At 38.9% G+C, this 17,795-nt stretch overlaps 1 protein-coding gene across 5 annotated transcripts in view; it reads left to right on the plus strand.

Annotated features, from left to right (window-relative positions):
- The first annotated feature begins 48 nt into the window (after nucleotides 1-48).
- Nrg3 (neuregulin 3) overlaps nucleotides 49-17,795 on the plus strand; it is a 1,037,811-nt gene continuing 1,020,064 nt past the window's right edge. For 4 of the 5 annotated variants that reach the window (XM_028788030.1, XM_028788031.1, XM_028788027.1 and 1 more), the window contains exon 1: nucleotides 76-907. In XM_028788030.1, the coding sequence (XP_028643863.1) occupies nucleotides 76-907 (832 nt within the window). Of the gene's footprint in view, nucleotides 908-17,795 lie in introns of all 5 variants that reach the window. The other variant, XM_028788032.1, reaches the window with a different exon arrangement.

Consider the following 17,795-nt stretch of genomic DNA (forward strand, 5'->3'; position numbering starts at 1 on the left):
CCCGCGCCCGGCCCGCGCGGCCCCATGCCTCTGGCGCGGCCCTCGGGGGGGCGAAGGTGAAGACCGGCTCCTAGGATGAGTGAAGGGGCGGCCGGTGCCTCGCCACCTGGTGCCGCTTCGGCAGCCGCCGCCTCAGCCGAGGAGGGCACCGCGGCGGCTGCGGCGGCGGCGGCAGCGGCGGGCGGGGGCCCGGACGGCGGCGGAGAAGGGGCGGCCGAACCCCCCCGGGAGTTACGCTGTAGCGACTGCATCGTGTGGAACCGGCAGCAGACGTGGTTGTGCGTGGTGCCTCTGTTCATCGGTTTCATCGGCCTGGGGCTCAGCCTCATGCTGCTTAAATGGATCGTGGTAGGCTCCGTCAAGGAGTACGTGCCCACGGACCTGGTGGACTCCAAGGGAATGGGCCAGGACCCCTTCTTCCTCTCCAAGCCCAGCTCTTTCCCCAAGGCTATGGAAACCACCACAACAACCACTTCTACCACGTCCCCCGCCACCCCCTCTGCCGGCGGCGCTGCTTCTTCCAGGACGCCTAACCGGATTAGTACCCGCTTGACCACCATCACACGGGCACCCACCCGCTTCCCTGGGCATCGGGTGCCCATTCGGGCTAGCCCGCGCTCTACCACGGCACGGAACACTGCTGCCCCTCCGACGGTCCTGTCCACCACGGCCCCTTTCTTCAGTAGCACCACGCCAGGCTCCCGACCCCCGATGCCAGGAGCCCCCAGTACGCAAGCAATGCCTTCCTGGCCCACTGCGGCGTATGCTACCTCCTCCTACCTCCACGATTCCACTCCCTCCTGGACCCTGTCACCCTTTCAGGATGCTGCCGCTGCCTCTTCCTCCTCACCCTCTTCCACCTCCTCCACTACCACTACCCCAGAAACTAGCACCAGCCCCAAATTTCGTAAGTAGATGCTTGTCTGAGCTGTGATTCACTGCCGAGTTTCTTTCTGCTCTCTGGCTTTCCTTTCTCCTGGTTCTCACTTCTCCATGCCCAGTTTGGGGCAGAGTGTGCGGCTATGGTTAAAACTAGCCTCAAGGGGGCCAAAGGTGTGGGTCTACACTGGGTCTGTGTGTGGAGTAGGGTCGTCAAGCAAACCAAGAATATTTCTGAGCCAGGGCTCTTAATTCAGTGGGTCCCAAATGAGAATAGACTCCTGTCTCCAATCAAAGGGTGAAGGAGAGTGCAAATCCTCCTCACTGCAGACTTGAGAGCCAGCCCAGGTTGTGTTCCCCTTACCAGCCTGGGGAGAGATGGTGCACCCAACCCTTCCCGCCCTCCTGTGGGAAGCTTTTCTAAGCACAGCCAAAACTGGCCTATGAAAAACCACAAAGGGAAGTTATGACCAGTGTGTGTGGAGGTGTGAAGATTGGTTGCAGGTATTTGGTAGTGATGTCCTCAGGACAGAGCTGGCTACTATTCCAGCTTCCCTGCCCAGGCAGTGACTAAGAAGGATTAATTAGAAGCCATTCAGAGAGGTAGGGAAAGGAGGTGCTCCCAGCCGGACGCCTCCCCTCAACCTGTCCCTGGCCATTGCCAGGTGTGGAAATTGGTGGAAATTGCTTCTGTGGCCACTGGAGTGAGTTAACTGCGAGGAAATGCAAAGGGGACGCTGCAGAGCTGCGGCCCCCAGGGTCCTGGAGAAGTAGGAGGGTTTTTCTTCCTTCCCCCCCCAGCTGTGCCAAGCATTTGCTTTTGTTCCTTTCCCAGAGTGGTGAGGGATGTAAACCCAATCTCCTCCTCCTACCAGCTGGAAAGATGATCAGACTAGGACCTGATTTAGTACAATGTCCGAGCTCTTTGTAACATGTCACCCTCTGAATATAGCATTTCAACCTTCCTCAGTCGGTGCCAATAGTGGCTAGTGTGCCCCCTAAATATGGTCACTTTCTCTTTGGAACTGGAAGCTTTCTATTTTTATGAAGGTTGCAGGTAACTAATTGACCTCCACCCCACCCTCTCCCCTTAGTAAACAGAAATTGCAGGGACCTTCTGTTTGTGCCTGAGGATGGGAGAAGACATGTACAACCTGTGAAGGTTATTCAGGACAAGCCCCTACTATGTCAGTTCAAGTTCCAAGCAAAGCTATTCTTGAAGAAAAAAAAAAAGCAAAGAAAAGAAACGGTCTGGATATGTTGCCTTCATGCTGTATTTGTATTTATGTTTTGAGCTGAAACATCTGGGCAAAAGAGTGTTCCTCATCATCTGCTCAGTGCTGGTAGAAATCAGATGGTGGCTTTCAGTTGTGTTATTTTTTTGTTTCCCTAATCTTACCTTGGGTGTTATTTAACCTTTGTGACTTTTTCTTTTTAAATTACTGTACTTGTAAGTAAGGAGTGGGGGACAAAGACTTTGGCTTTTACTCTGCCTTAGAAAATTGCATCTATATCTCGATGGTCGGGGAAGATAGAAAGATAAAGAAAAGGAAGCTTTCTACAAATAAGAATGGCAATAGAGCCCAGCACTGTGCAGTTTCTTTTTGCTTTGCTCGGCATGATTTCTGAGAGCCCATTTTCTAGAAGAGGGAGGGTGCTAGAGTCTCCAGTCCACAAATCTAGCTTGAGTGGTGTAAAGGGATAAAGGATTGGTGGTTCATGTGAACACATGCTGAAATAGGTTCCTATATACCTTGAAGACCTTAGAATTTTCATCTGTTCATTAGCAGTTTATGTGAATAATGAATTGTAGATTTACTTCCCATCCTTTGGGCTGTGGGGAACACATTGGGGCATTTCCCTGTCCTTTCTGTATTGATTTCCTTACCCTCCATTCTGAGGCAGTCTTTAAAGAAGAGCCCGAGGTAATTATTTCTGCCCCTCCATGATCTTGTTCTACATTCAGTAGAAGGGAAGAGATGGCAGCCTGTTTAATAAGTCATGATTATTGACAGGACTCTCAGCCTCAAGGAAGAGAGGTGGGAAATATGTGCAGGGTCTTGGTGCTTGCGTAGACGTGCAAGCAGTTTTTGTTTGATTTGTAGCTAGGGTCCAGCTCTTTCTCTGTTTGAAATCCTTAAAGCAAAGTTGAGTAAGAGTTAAAAATGCAAATACACAGATTTAGCAATCAATGATCTAGTTTACCTGCACCAATAAGGGAAATTTTAATGAAAAGAATAGGAAGCGTTAGTTTCCATAAAAAGTGAGTTTAAATAGGTAGGCTGCATGATAATTCAAAAGACAGACATAGTTTATTTTTTATGTAATATTTTTGGCCGATTAGCAAGAATGGGGTATTTTATTTGTGTGATTATCAGCACTGCTATAGTACACTGTATGGCCCAAGTAGCTCTCATTCAAATTGTTTGCTTGTTTTGATTATGGCATTAAGTTCCCAGATGAGAAGTTTCTTTGTGCACATCACCTATCTCTATACTTTAGTAAATTTGTATTTCCCTTTGCTTCTGCCCACCCCCTCTCTTCAAAATGAAGGAAGTTAAAGATGATCTCTTGTTTTTGTGAGACTAACCCACATATTCTTTAATGACCAGGGTCTTGGCTTCTTGAACAGAACATTTCAAGGCTTACAGGATAAGTACATTTGGGTTCATCTTTGGCAATGTTATGGCTGCTATCTGCAAGATACCATAGCTCTTTGAGTAGAAGCTTGTCCACTGAGAAAGATAACAACTAGCCAATGGATAACATTTTGCAAAAAAAATGATATTTTATTATTTATGTTACTTGCTATGTGAAGGGCTCATTTTTGAGGAGTGTTATCTGTTTTCTGAGGTATTGGGGAAGATGTAAGACTGAACTTAAACAGCAAGAAAACCAAGAAAGTTTTGCATTTGACTCTTTGCTTTCTTTCTTCATCCCTTGGACCACAGAGTGTACCAAAACTTTCCTGTGTCCTTGAAACTTCTTGCCTTTACAGTGACCCAGAGCTAGCCTTTCCTGCGGACTTTTGGAAAACAAATACTTGAACACATTGCTGCTGTAAGATCAGTTGAATAGGATCCACCTGAAACTGTTGTAGCCATAGTATAGATTAATTAGCATGTTTGAAACAGGAGAGTATGCACTACAGATAGGGAACAGTGGCTCTGTACAATGAATGTATCAACACTTTCCCTGTGACAGCAGTTGGAATTCTTTCTTCTGATTTCAAACATGCTTAAACAGCACTGCCAATGCAAACAAGGATTGTTCTGGAGTCTTGGAGTTCTTTTACTTAGCTGAAAGCACTGTTAACAGGCAAAACAACAACAACAACAACAACAACAAATCAAGCCAATGGTTAAGTTCAAAGCCAAGTGCAGCTATTAATGTGTTCTTGCAGTCATCTTTGAATGGTTCCTTAGTGAAGTCTTATGAGCAAGATGACAAGTATTGAATAGAATACTAAGAGAAAGAATTTAAAGATAAAATGCCCTATTGATGTTTGAACATGGCATGGACGTTGTTTTAATTTTCTCATCCAGTTAAATAGAGTTTTATTGAATCTTATCACTTGTCATTTTAAAGAGAGCCATTGCTGAAGTCAATTGTTTTCCTGTTTTTCTTTTCTACATCTTCACTCCTTGAATAAGAGTGCTCTGTTGCTTTGTGATCAGCTTCAGGTATAATTGATTTAAATAAAGTTAAGCCGGCACCTCATGTTCTGTCTGCATGAGTCAAGGCATGAAGAGGAATCCCAGCAGAGAAGGTTCTGACCTCACTCATGCATGGTGGTCAACATGAGAGGACTTGGAGCTCAAGATCAATGTTGCTGAGGAAGTGCAATTGAATTTACTTCCCCAGTGAGCTTGCATTGCATTCTGAGATTTTTTTTTATTTTCTTTGTCATTATTCCACAATTATGGAGCTGTTGCCCTTTATCCTGTTATACTGTGAGTTTTGAAATCTGCATACTTCATTTTGTGTTCCTAACTAAAAATAAAGCAATAATATAAGGATAGGCATAGCTGTTCCAGATTGCTTTGTGGACTCTCTTGAGTTTAGTGTTCCTGGTGTTGAAGAACTGTAGTAAGAGATTGGAGATGATTTTGCTAGTGAAGAGTGACTCGTGGGCTTGGTTAGTGAGTATAGAAGCTCTATTTTGTACTGTTTCTCAGAGGAAGGAAATAGACCAAAATCAACATCAACAGCAAGCAAGCTGGCTATAGCATTCTCTTTGTTACAGAATAACTTAGGTTCTCTAAGATTACCGTGGGCCACAGGAGAAGTCCTGGTACATATTTGAAATCAGTGCTGGCCCCAGAGGCCCAACGTGTATGGAAAGAAGTTTCCCCTTCCTCTGGATCTTACCAATCTTACTTCTCATTGTACCACAGTGGAAAAATAAGGTGACTTTTAACTTATTCCTTTTATAGGAATCTTTTCTCAAATTCTCCTATCTAGAGCCAAAGCATATCACAATATTCTATCAGGGATGCTTAAATGAAAGATGAAAATTGGCCCCGAAATATATAAAAGCAAAGGGCAAGACATAAATGTAAGTCTTTAAAATGCAATTGAATCATTTCTGAATAGAACAGAAATTCATTTCAATCTTCAGACTTCTGTGGTAAGAACAGCACCATGTTGCCTTGAAAAATAGCACTAGCCTTAAATATCTTACTCATCCTTACCCAGAAACATCCCTATAGATTTCTGTGCCCAATTAAAGGGGGAAGGATCCAACCTATAGGAAGCTCATCTATGACAGACAGCAGGTTTGGATAAGCTCTCTCTGCTCACTCAACTGTCAATGAAAGTGGTAGCATGTACATAGCATTGCTTTCCATTTCTCTATTCTTACAGAAGATTTCATTCATTTATACATCCCCCCTGCCCCTTACTTTATTGATGAATGGATTTGACTTACTAGTTTTAACAGGCTTTTAACTTTGTGTTTATTCTACAGATTTCTATTTCTTTATGGTATAGACAGTACTAATTGAAGGAAATTATCTTAAACATTTCTATATAAATCCATGTCACTTCAGACTCCTTTTTTCATTTGTGTGTGTGTGTGTGTGTGTGTGTGTGTGTGTGTGTGCATGTGCATGCGTGTGCTTGGGGGAAGCTGTGGGCTTTTGAAAATGAAATTTATGATTGACATTTTTATATATTTGCATAACATTTTAAACAAATTCTTAGTAAGGCATATTGAACTTTCTTAATGGATAAAGGAAGTTAAAACATATTTTTACTTATATAATTGAAAAATTACTTGTTTTATTGGTTTACAAAAATTATCGAATATTGATTGGCTATTACTGAAAATTTATTTTCTCCATTATATTAGCTTATATGACATTAATTTGATAGCATTTATTGGATTCAATAATGCAATCATATAATTTAAATATGTTATATTTATTCATATTATATTTTCATAGCTCATGTGATACAATTTATCTTTTATATTCACTTGAAACATTTATCAGGAAGCCTTAAATGTTTTTTTTTGTTTGTTTTAAAAAGTTTATAGAGGTCACTGTATAAAAAGTAAACAATTATACAGGTGTGGTGGTACATGCCTTTAACTCTAACACTCAGGAGACAGAGTTTTCTGTGAGTTTGGATCCGTGTGTATGTTGGAAGTCACTTTAGTCAACAGAGAGAGCTCCATCCCAGCTAGTACAACAGAGGAAGACCCTGTCTCAAGGAAAAGAAAGAAAGGAAGAAAGAAAGAGAGAAAGAAAGAAAGAAAGAAAGAAAGAAAGAAAGAAAGAAAGAAAGAAAGAAAGACACCACATCAGCAGAAGCAGAAGGAGGAGGAGGAAAGAAAAGAAAGAAGACAATTAAACATCATACACTCATTCTTGCCATATCTTGTTTTGGAGACATAGGTTATTCTTGGATATGTGTCCACTTATTTAAGAAAAGCATGTGTTCCCAAAGAATCATCCACTAATTAGTGGCTTCTGTTTTAAAGGGTTAGTAAAGAAGTTGGCTGGGATGATATATACTTGGAATCTTACCCTCTTGAGGTCAAGACAGGAATATGAGTTCAAAGCCAGCCTAAACTTTATTGCAGGATCTGGTCTATGACATAAATATAAACCAAGACAAAAGGGGGAGCATTAGTGAAGGAATTTATAGGCAAATGATTTCCACTGACACTGTCATGTGTTCTCTGGGAATCTTTCATAGCTTTATTTCCTGCCCATCTAATTTAAGGTAATTTCTTTCCTTTAAAAAAATAACCTCACCTTTTGGAGTTTCTTCAAACATTCAACTGCAATTTAATTGAAAGTACAATTATCTTTCATTTCCACAATTATGTATCATTGGCTTGTATAATATTTAGCTAAATTGCATAATTGTCATAACATTGGCATAAAGAAGTTTGTTACCCCTGCCATGTTGGTTAGGGAATCATTTACCTGGCAGCTGTGGAATCGTTGGGCAGCCATGAGACTGACCTTTCCACTGAGCCCAAATCTATGTGCCTCTTAGAAGGTGAAGAAGGGAGGAGGTATAAGCCAGCTAGCTAAAGAGAATAATATGGAAAAATTGACTGTTTCTGAAGGTGACAGTCAGAGAAAATGAGCAGTTGCTATATTTACAAGGAACAAAGTATTGTTCCACCAAAGTGGAACAACAATAGAGATGCTTACCAGCAACAAGAATGACAAAAGTGACAGTCACAAACACGCATCTCTGTTCCTTATACTAAGGAACTACACAGCATAAAACACTGATCCATCCTCTCACAGCCTTAAGTTACCCTCATGGCATCTTGAGTATGATGTTCATAGACTAACTCCACACTCCTGTAAAACACACTACTGTTTTTGTGTTTTTGTCACTAGGTCTTTAAAGTTTGCATAGAATTTAAGTGAAAGTGGGGAAGGTCTGCATTGTATTCTGTTCCTATCCTGGCAGTTATCATAAATGAGGTTCTAGAAGATTAACAGGCTTGTTTCTCTGTGAAAGGTCTCTTTTAGATATGGGTTTGTACTTTGGGGAATTTTAATAAGATTTTTAAAGCACCTATTATGAAGTCTGTCTGTTGGAAACTCCCTCCTCACTTTCTGGTGTTGTTATAAGTGTTAATATTTTGAGCTGGGCTAATCACTGTTCATAAAGCACAGGCATAAAAAGGGTCAGTTAGAAATCATCCTGAAAAACTGAATTAAGTTTAGTTACAGAATTTTAGCAATTTCCTTGGTAAGTATTTTTCTTTGTTGCTGTCTTTAGAAGTGATCACACACATCAGAGTATACCACAGGCCAAACGAACAGCTTGTTTATTTATCTGTTCTAAAAGAATCTGTACCGTTACCTTAGCATGGATGTACTATAGAGTAGTGAACATAGCAATATCTTATGCTGATCCCTTAACATGAGTTGTTAAACAGACTAGTCTGATTCTCAGATCACCTTCCCAAGACTACAACCAGACTAAAATATGATCACCCATGTGCATTTACCATAAAGTAATAGGTTCCTAAAAGAGAAAACTGAAAGATCACCATCGTTTGCAGTCAGATTTACTTTAGTTCTACATGATGTTTTACTTTGAGATGTGGGAGGGTTGTCCACAGGATTCCAATTTTGGAAGAATTTTGAGACTTAGGTAACAATTGAAATGAGAGTAGCCATGTGGAGTCTTGCTGTGAGCCAAGACAGTTTGTGTTAACTTGGCTTTTTTTTTTTTTTTTTTTTTTTTTTTGGTTTTTAGAGACAGGGTTTCTCTGTGCAGTCCTGGCTGTCCTGGAACTCACTCTGTAGACCAGGCTGGCCTCAAACTCAGAAATCCACCTGCCTCTGCCTCCCAAGTGCTGGGATTAAAGTCATGTACCACCACTGCCCAGCTAACTCAGCATTTTTTTTAATCTGATTTAATTTTGAAAGATAGACTCAAATATTCTTAGTGCAATCATGCAGGTAATGAACTGGCCTGAAAGTTCTTGTATGAATATCTGGGATTTTACAGATTTAAAGACAGTTTTAATATTTAGCAACCAAATTCAAAAGAACCATTAAGTTAGTGACTATTTCTGGGTTATTAAACAAGTTTTGGTGGTGATCAGGAGTAGAAAAGGAGTGTTTGATAGGTAAATGATGAGGTATCTGGAAATACCTGAGTCTCATAATACAAAGTGACTACTATAAACCATCCAGAATATCTGGGAGGAATATCAATGAGACATGATACTCATCAGAAGACATCCCAAATCAGACCTACTCATTTCTTTTATTTTTTTCCTTAGTTTGTATATTAGGAGCCTTTTTTGTTTATACATGAAAAGCATATCCCATTGGATAATTTGAAGGATAATTGAGATTGTTAATTATGTAAACTTATATAAAATTATGGAATGTTTGAGGATACAGCTCAGTGGTAGAATGTTTATAGAGTGCTTTAATAGTATGTATAAGGCCTTGGTTTAATCCCTTCTAATACATACACACACACACACACACACTCACTCACATACATTCACATACATTAAAATGGAAACTTGTATATTAGTAAGTTTGTATTATAATTGATTTGATATTATAAAAAAAATTAAATAGCTATTATGAGAACTAGGATTAGTGTGTTAGGAAACTTTACTCTCAAAACCTAAGATAACATGAGTAAAATGAGCAAATCTTGTAGACAAAGAATGACAGAGCTGTCATAAAGAAGAGGGTACAGAGTCAATAGGATTCTCCCTTTACCAACTGAGTGGTGTTTAACACTATTAGCTTCCAAAAATGTTTAGGTTGGATTGTTCTTGTAATTATGGACAGGTAGTAGATTAAATATTTTAAAAGCCAATGAATTAATTGTGATTTATATTAAAAGTAGTAGATTATATTGGAACTATTCCATATAGGCTAAATCACTTTTTAAAATTCCCATGGAAGAAGTTGAGAAGGTTAACAGTAGAATATATTTATATATGCTTAAGAAATCAGCACCTGTATTGTCTCTATAAATATACATATAGATCCATATATATGGATACATATAAGGGAATAATTTTTCAAAAGATAGATAGCAGGTACTTGATCAAAGAAAAGGCTTGAGCTCTACCAAATATTTGGCTTTTCTATGTTTCATGTTGATATATATATGTATTAGGTTAAGTAAAAACAACATTAGAAAATACATTTTCATTTACATAATGGTGATGTTATGAGGCCATTAGATTGGGTTTATAATAACCTTAAGGATGTTAGGACATGTTTATTATTTAATAGTCATATAAAACTTATGGTAGAAAATTAAATAAGATGCCAATTGCATAAGCTTTATAGATTTAATGATAAGTTTAATATTTAGTTACTAAATTAAAAGGAACCATTTTAAATGTTAGTGGTTATTTCTGGATTATTAAACGATACTCTACATAACTTATTGTACTTTTCTATAATATTTTCTATAGTTTAGTTAATAGTGTGTGTTATTTCTATAATCACAAATAGTTAAGCTGTTTAAGAAGTAAGGGACACTTCTCTTGAATTCATTTTTTATTTTTCTCTCTTTTATATTTGTGCTTTAAATGGTATTGTCATCATGAAGGGGTTGAATGAATTGAGGCTCTGCTGGGAAATGTATTTTCATTTGCTGCTGCCTTCTTGGAAGCTCTGTGGTGGTTTAACCTAGCCTTGACCTTTTAGGAACAGAGACAAGTATGGATATTTAGTGAATCATTAATGACCCTTGCTGTCTGCAGATGTTGGCCCATTGTTAGCATTAATTTTATGGATGGATATAGCCCATAGAAGCCTGCAAGGAACCTGTCTGTTACCCACACACTTGGTCTGGGTTAAGGATGAGAGGAATGTGAAAAGAGACAGTGGTATTGCTGGGTTGTTGCAGGCTCATGGCAGATGGAGTGAGTGAATGAGTGAAAAGACTAATCCAGATATTTACTAAGGACTGCTAACTGCTCCCAGAATCAACAGACTATATAGCCAAATTATAGATAGACACACTACATGGACCAGCAGCCAGTAGAGAATAGTGAATTAGGGAAAAAAAGATAAGTTCTATTCAAAGATAAATTGTGTCCCACAAAAAAAAAAAAACCAAAAACCAAAACAAAAAAACAAAAAACCAACCAAAACCAAACAAAATACCAACCAGCTCACAGTCACACTGAGGAACAAAAAGAGCTGGAATGCAAATGTACTGTTTATATAATTTACTCTGAGAAGTCAAGATACTAATTATCTTTGGGGAGTAAGGAACTTAACCTCACTGCTAACATTTTGCATATTATTTTGGATGCTGGTTACAGGAGATATTTAATTTGATAAAATGTATTCAAATATATCCTTTTGGTTTATACACTTTTTATATAAATCAGCACACATTTAAAGATTACAGGTTTTTCTTTTTTTTTTTGGTTTAGAACATTTGTGGCTTTTCATCAATTCATGCTACCAGGATGGTGAGCTAGACTTATATGATTTCCCATTTGTAAGGCTTGGACCCCCAACTAAAGTCTTCAAGATGCAAAGACAGTCCTCCTGGCTTGTATTTTCAAGATCTGGGCTGAGGAGATACCCTGTGTAGTCAGCTATACCCCTTTCTTATTAAGCCTTTCTGAATGGATATTTTGTATCATGTCAAACCTAGCTTTACTTATATCAGGAGTGCTTGTGAAAGTGTTCTAACTTTCTCATATATATTTCTAAAAGTATTCTTGTGCATCGATGGTGCCTGTATCCCAGCTCTGCTAATAGAGGTGTATAATATAAAAGTGTTCTAATTTATATCCCATTACTTGGACCAACTTGGATAGGAAAGGGTTTATTTAATTTACACATCCAGGTCATGAGCCATCATTGAGTGAAGTCAGAGACAGAACTCAATCAGGAGCTTGAAGCTGAACTCAGGGAGGAATGCAGTTTACTTGTTTGCTGTCTGGTTAGCTTTCTTAAATAGGCAAGGTCAGCTATCTGGTGATGGTACAGTCTAATCCACAGGGTACTGTACCTTGTCACACCAATCATAAGTCAAGAAAATCTGTCTCAATGGCAATAGGCCAGTCGTATCAAGGCAGTTCTTCAAAGGTGAGTCTAGGTTGGGTCAAGTTGATAATAAAAACTGACATGGATAAGAAAGCCATTAATTATATTTGTGGTTTTCGTTGAGCAGAATGTATATATGAGAGACTGCATAATCTCTGAAGCATGTTTCCAACATGAAAGTATATCAGGCCACTTCAGAAATGATTCATTGGTGCTGACAAGCAAATGATTCATTTGCTAAGAAGAATTGCCTTTGGCAGAGAAATTTAGAAGTGATGGTAAAGGAATACATTGGACATTAATGATGACAGAGACCCATAGTACCTGTACTGTAGAAACAGACCCTCTCTCTGGCAGCAACTGGTAACCAAGAAAGCCAGCAAGAGTGATGGATCTAGTTTTCCTCCATAGATTCTTGACATTACTAAGTTTAGGTGATGGTATGTAAATGGATAGATGCATTTTTCCATCTATATATGAACTCTCCAGAAAGCCACACACTAACCTTATATTGCATTAACTCAATCATCATCCATCTCTTAGTTTACCCACGTGATGCATCTAGCCCATAAACCAAAACCAGCATTCCTTTTGAATGCTGTGCAACTTCAGCATTTGATCCCCATAGGTGCTAAGTGGGCTACAGAAAGAGGATCCCAGATGTAACCAGAAAGGCGTGCTGCATGCATGTGTGCCAATCAAGTCATACAGGAGGCTTTGCCTCTGCAAAGTCAGAACACAGTCATGGGTTAATTTAGGTGAAGTCATTCAATCAAGGGCTGCCTCTTGTTATTCTCCTAGTATCTCTGCTTGCAAATTTTTAGATATCCGAAAGCTGTTATTTTGGGTTAAATCTAGGGCTGTGTTGATATGACTGTGGATAAACTGAACATCCTTGAAACACAGCAATTCTACTGCTGTATGCAGCACTTTGAAACAGCAGTGCAGTGAAGTCAATATTTAAATATATCTCACACAGATCAGAGCTTATGTCTTGAGTAATTTGGAGCAAGCTGGCCTTGGGGAATCTTTAGAATGTCCTGTCTGTGGAGCCCTCGGGCCTGCTGAATATACCATAGTTACTGTCACTTTCTTACCTCACACCTAGCTATGGCCTCTGTAGTTTTTCTCTACCATCAGAAGCCACTCTAAGGAAAGGTGAAATTACTTCTCACTTCTCCAGAGGTATGAGTGTGTGTGTGTGTGTGAATTTGTAGTGAAAGGCAAAAGGATTTCTCCTATATATTATGGAGATCAGATAACTTTTACCAATGTCAGAATTTATAGTATACCAGTTGACATGTACTCATGTTATTTGCTTCGATAATTTTAGCTCATTTTATTGATATTGATAAAGGGAAATTTTGTCTATCTAGTATTGTGCATGCCTTTGTGTATTTAACCAGATGAGAGATGTGTTGGAAAGAAAGGCAGAGAAGTAGATCCAGGTTTTAGCGGAATACCTATTGAGTCTGTTTCTCCTTCATCTTTCTGTGGTACCACACTGAGACTCATCTTTCATTGTGAACAACTCTGAGTAATTTATGATAAATAATGAAATGCTCCTTCTTGCCATGATCTACAAATGGCTGAGTGTTGTAAAAGTCTGAGTAGTGCTATTATATCTAAATGACTGGATAACACACAAATGTTAACCTTGAAGAGAAGAGGTTAATGAACAGGATGCTTTGGCAGCAGCATTGCCTGGTCTTTCCTCATGGCTTTCAGTGTACGACATACATGAATGGCTGGTGCCTAACTCGTTGTTTTCTACAATGAAAGCTTGAAGCTTTTCTGCTAGTTGAATTAGCAGGAAGCAACCGAAGTCCAATATATACGTTTTGTTTGGACATTTTTACTGAAGCAAATCTTGAAGAACACACAGAATATTTTTAGAGTTCAGCTCTCTATCTGACTTTTCTCAAAATTAACTTTTATCCTGTTTCTATTGTGTCTCATCCTTATTTTCAAGAATGGAGCCAATCCAAACATACAATGTGCACCTCTCACCTCCCTGGTTCACTGAAGTGTATTTCATAAAATTGAAGAATGTTGTTCACAATAAATGCCTGCTCTCATCATATTGGTTGCCATAAAATACCTGTATAGCTAAGTGTTAGGATATGAAGACTTTAATTGCTCACTACAGACTGTCTTTATGCACTTCACTCTCATTGTGAAAATTGAATTAAATTGCTGGTCCATGGCTCTTTAGTCTGAAAGGAGAATCTCTTACATTCAAACCATTGGAAAGGTCATCTCTGGCTACGGATACTTCTAAACTCAAAAACTGGGCTAAATTTTAGCACTGAATTTTCTCACGTTTCTCCAGAATTTTCACTTTGCCAAATACAATTTCCTGTTCCTCCAGCAGGACAGCCTCTATTCCAAATATATCCACTGTAAGGTATGAATTGAATTGCTTCAGAATAGATCACATTTTCAGAGGAGAGCTCTGGTTGTATCCTCTCATTTTTATTTTACTTCTGTGTTGAGAATTGCAGTTTAGTCTTCAATTATAAGTTATATGCAATCAAATGAACCCTTGATCTCTACCAAAGAGAGATGCTTTCATGACAGGAAAGTTGGATAGTTGGATGGTTGAGAATATTTTTGACTTCAGGTCAAGAAGGATTGCTATCATTTATTAAACAAGAGAGATTCAAAGAAGAAAGGTGATTTCTTAAAAGTACTGTATGTCTCTGCTTCCTGATGATCACGTGCCTTCTCCAAGATTTGGGATGTGCAACTAAGGATCAGTGTGCCCTTAAGAGTGGCCAGTTTTAGGCATCTAAGAATGGGCTCAGAGGTAGAAATACTGATAATACAGATGTATAGCTCCATCTCCACTTGGTTTTCTACCAATTTCTCTGAAACCATGAGTTATACACTCTGGTGAACTTCAGGAAATCATTTTAGTATTTGGATTGTGGCAGACAGTTCAAAAGCTGGGCTTCTAAGTCTGAGATTAAAGTTCTCATGGTATTGATACATTTCTGAATCTATCTATTCTCTTTCCCAAGCTTTCCTTCTACCTTCCCTCCTCTTCTGCCTCTGTTCAAGTGTTTTGCTTCTTGTATACTTATATTGTCAGTTAGATATGTGGACTTCATCATTTACTGATGTTCCCATTTTGATGTTTCCCACAGTAAACATTGATTACATCTTTAAGTCACATAAAATTTACTTGTTTAAGACTATAAAATAATTTCTCCTTACACAAAAGGCTTTCATGCTTACACGTATTCAGAATAAGTGTATACTAACATATGCAATGTGTGTGTGTGTGTGTGTGTGTGTGTGTGTGAGAGAGAGAGAGAGAGAGAGAGAGAGAGAGAGAGAGAGAGAGAGAGTTAGAGTTGATTATAAAAATTGTAGTATGAACAGGGGACCTGAAGAAATTATTGTCTAAAACAACTTGATTTCATTGGAAGTATACATTTATCTAATTCTAGATATAATACTCTTATAGCCACATAGTTCAATAAAATTTCTAATTGCTGAATTTTTTGTGTTACAAAAAAGAACAGCATACCCAGACAGCTTTTTCTGAGACACTATGTCTTTTTGGGTTTGTGGGAGTCATGCCTTTCCTTCTAAATCTAGGTCTTTAGGCTTGGCAGCAAGAGCCTTTATTCTCTGAATCGTCTCATTGATCCTGAATTCAAACTATTATCAGAGTATCAGATGTACCACTGCTCCCCAAGCTCTTTGGTTTAAATGTGGCATATCATCTGCAACATCAGAAAGTCTTTCAAGAGAGTTTCAGGATCTTAAGGATATTCTTCTGCAATGAGTCTTTAGTGACAGGTAAGAGGAATCCCTGCTCTCTCCACCTTTGGGCGATGGTGTTGTGTTGTTCTGTCCTTTTGGATAGCATTACCCAAGCCTCCATTATAGATTTTATGTAGGGATAGGTGAGCCTAGAATTGTTAAAACTTCCCTGTGAAATTCAGTGACGAAGGGTTTTACCTTAAGCCCAGAAGGAGAGCTATGGACCTAAGGTGGTGTCAGCAGGAAAGGGCTAACAGGAAGCTGTTCTTAACTATGTGATCTCTCTAATGGTTCTCTCAGGTTGACAGCACAAAATGCCACAGACTAGATGACCTAGACAATAAACATTCATTTCCTGTATTTCAGAGGTTATAAGTCTATGGATTTTGGAGACTAGGTGGCTTTTATTTCTGACCTGTATCTCTTTGATTTGCTATATCCCCAAATCATCTCTTTCTCTGTGTATACTTTGTCTTTGTGTATCTAAACTCATCTTCCTGGAAGCACATCTGTGTGATTGGACTAGGGTCTATATTAGACAGTTCACTTCAGTTTGATGACCTCTTGTCCTTTCCCCAAACAGCAGCTCTAATTTGAAGTGCAGAGCTTTGGCATACCAGTGAGAAAATACAATTCAGTTTGTAAACGTGGCTCAAACTAAGAAGCACACCAATCAAAAGTAATTGCAAATAGTCTGCAAACCTTAAATTGCAGCTTTGTCTGTGAGCAGACAAGTCCCCATATTTCTAAGATATGCACAGTGCTTTGTTCTCTTAATGTTCTGCCTTTGTTGTTTCTCCTCTGAGATGTGGACACAGCACAAGGGAACAAGTTCAGCTTCCAAGAAGTATGGCCTGGCTGCTCTGTGTCTGAGCCAGTGACAGTCCTTGCCTCCAGCAACCACAATCTAATACTATTCCAGCTAATAAGTACCATGGAAACCCAGTATGATCCAGGGGTGGTGGAGAGGTGGGGGAACATCAAATCACCAAGTGACACTGGCTGTTCAAATGTCACTTTATAAAAATAGAAGTGCGTGAGAGAGCAGGGCCATGCCAGCTTTTCAGAGCTCCGGAGTATGGCGTCTGCTCTTCTTTGCTTGCATCTGTCTCCGTGACAAGCAAGGAGAGTCCTTGCCTTAATTTTTGGTATTATAATGCCACATATACATTTGATTCCTTTATTTTCAAAGTCTATCTTATTTTGTTTCTAATGTACTTTCACTATACATTGCAGTATGTTCTTTTTAAGCTTGGGGGGAATACTGCTTTAGTCTGAATGTTATATACTATTAAAAATACAAATGTTGATATGTGACATTACAGGTAAATAAATAAAATCACATACTGAAAATTTTATAAGGCTGTATATTCTGATTTGGTACAAGCATCTTCTAAGCTCCTCCAAAGTCAGCTGCCCATAATGAACCCCTCACAATTAAATCCAGTGAACAGTTTTTCAGAATTTTCTTTTTCTATTATGGATTTTAATTTTCTTGATTGTATTCTACTCCTGGATGCTCTCATCAACTAGTTGGATTGAAAAAATCAGCTGCTAACCTTGGAATACATGAACAATGATCTTTTTTCATTTGATCATAACTCCTTTGTCATGATGTGTCTGTGGACAGATTATGAGTAAATGAGCACATTAAAGGCTTTAGATGTGGACCATCAAGAAGGGACAGTTCAATCCAGAGTTTCGCCTTTCATGAGATGCTGGTGTTGTTTGCCTTTGCCTCCATGAACATCTATTTTCTGATTGTAGAGATGGCTGCTATATATTCCATAGGCATTGAAGGATTTTTATAAAATACAAGGTAGTATACGTTAATAACCTAGATATTGGAATCCAAGGGGTGTTGGCCTATACAGGAACTAGGAAAAGCTGAACCCATTCCAGAGATTATTAATGTGTGTCACAGGCTCATTCTAAAACTTAAATTTGGAAGCTAGATTTTAGTCTTAAATGTTAAATTTTATGTGTAGAAACTGCTGTTTTAAACAAGTTCATGCTAGAAAGCACTGTTGAAAGGGAAAGAATGATGCTGTGAAAATTTAAATCTCACGGCGATATTGAATAGAAAAAAAAAATACATTTCCAGGCATCTGG

Source organism: Grammomys surdaster, unplaced genomic scaffold (genome assembly GCF_004785775.1).
Source record: "Grammomys surdaster isolate TR1022 unplaced genomic scaffold, NIH_TR_1.0 125692, whole genome shotgun sequence".
NCBI classification, from domain to species: Eukaryota; Metazoa; Chordata; class Mammalia; order Rodentia; family Muridae; genus Grammomys; species Grammomys surdaster.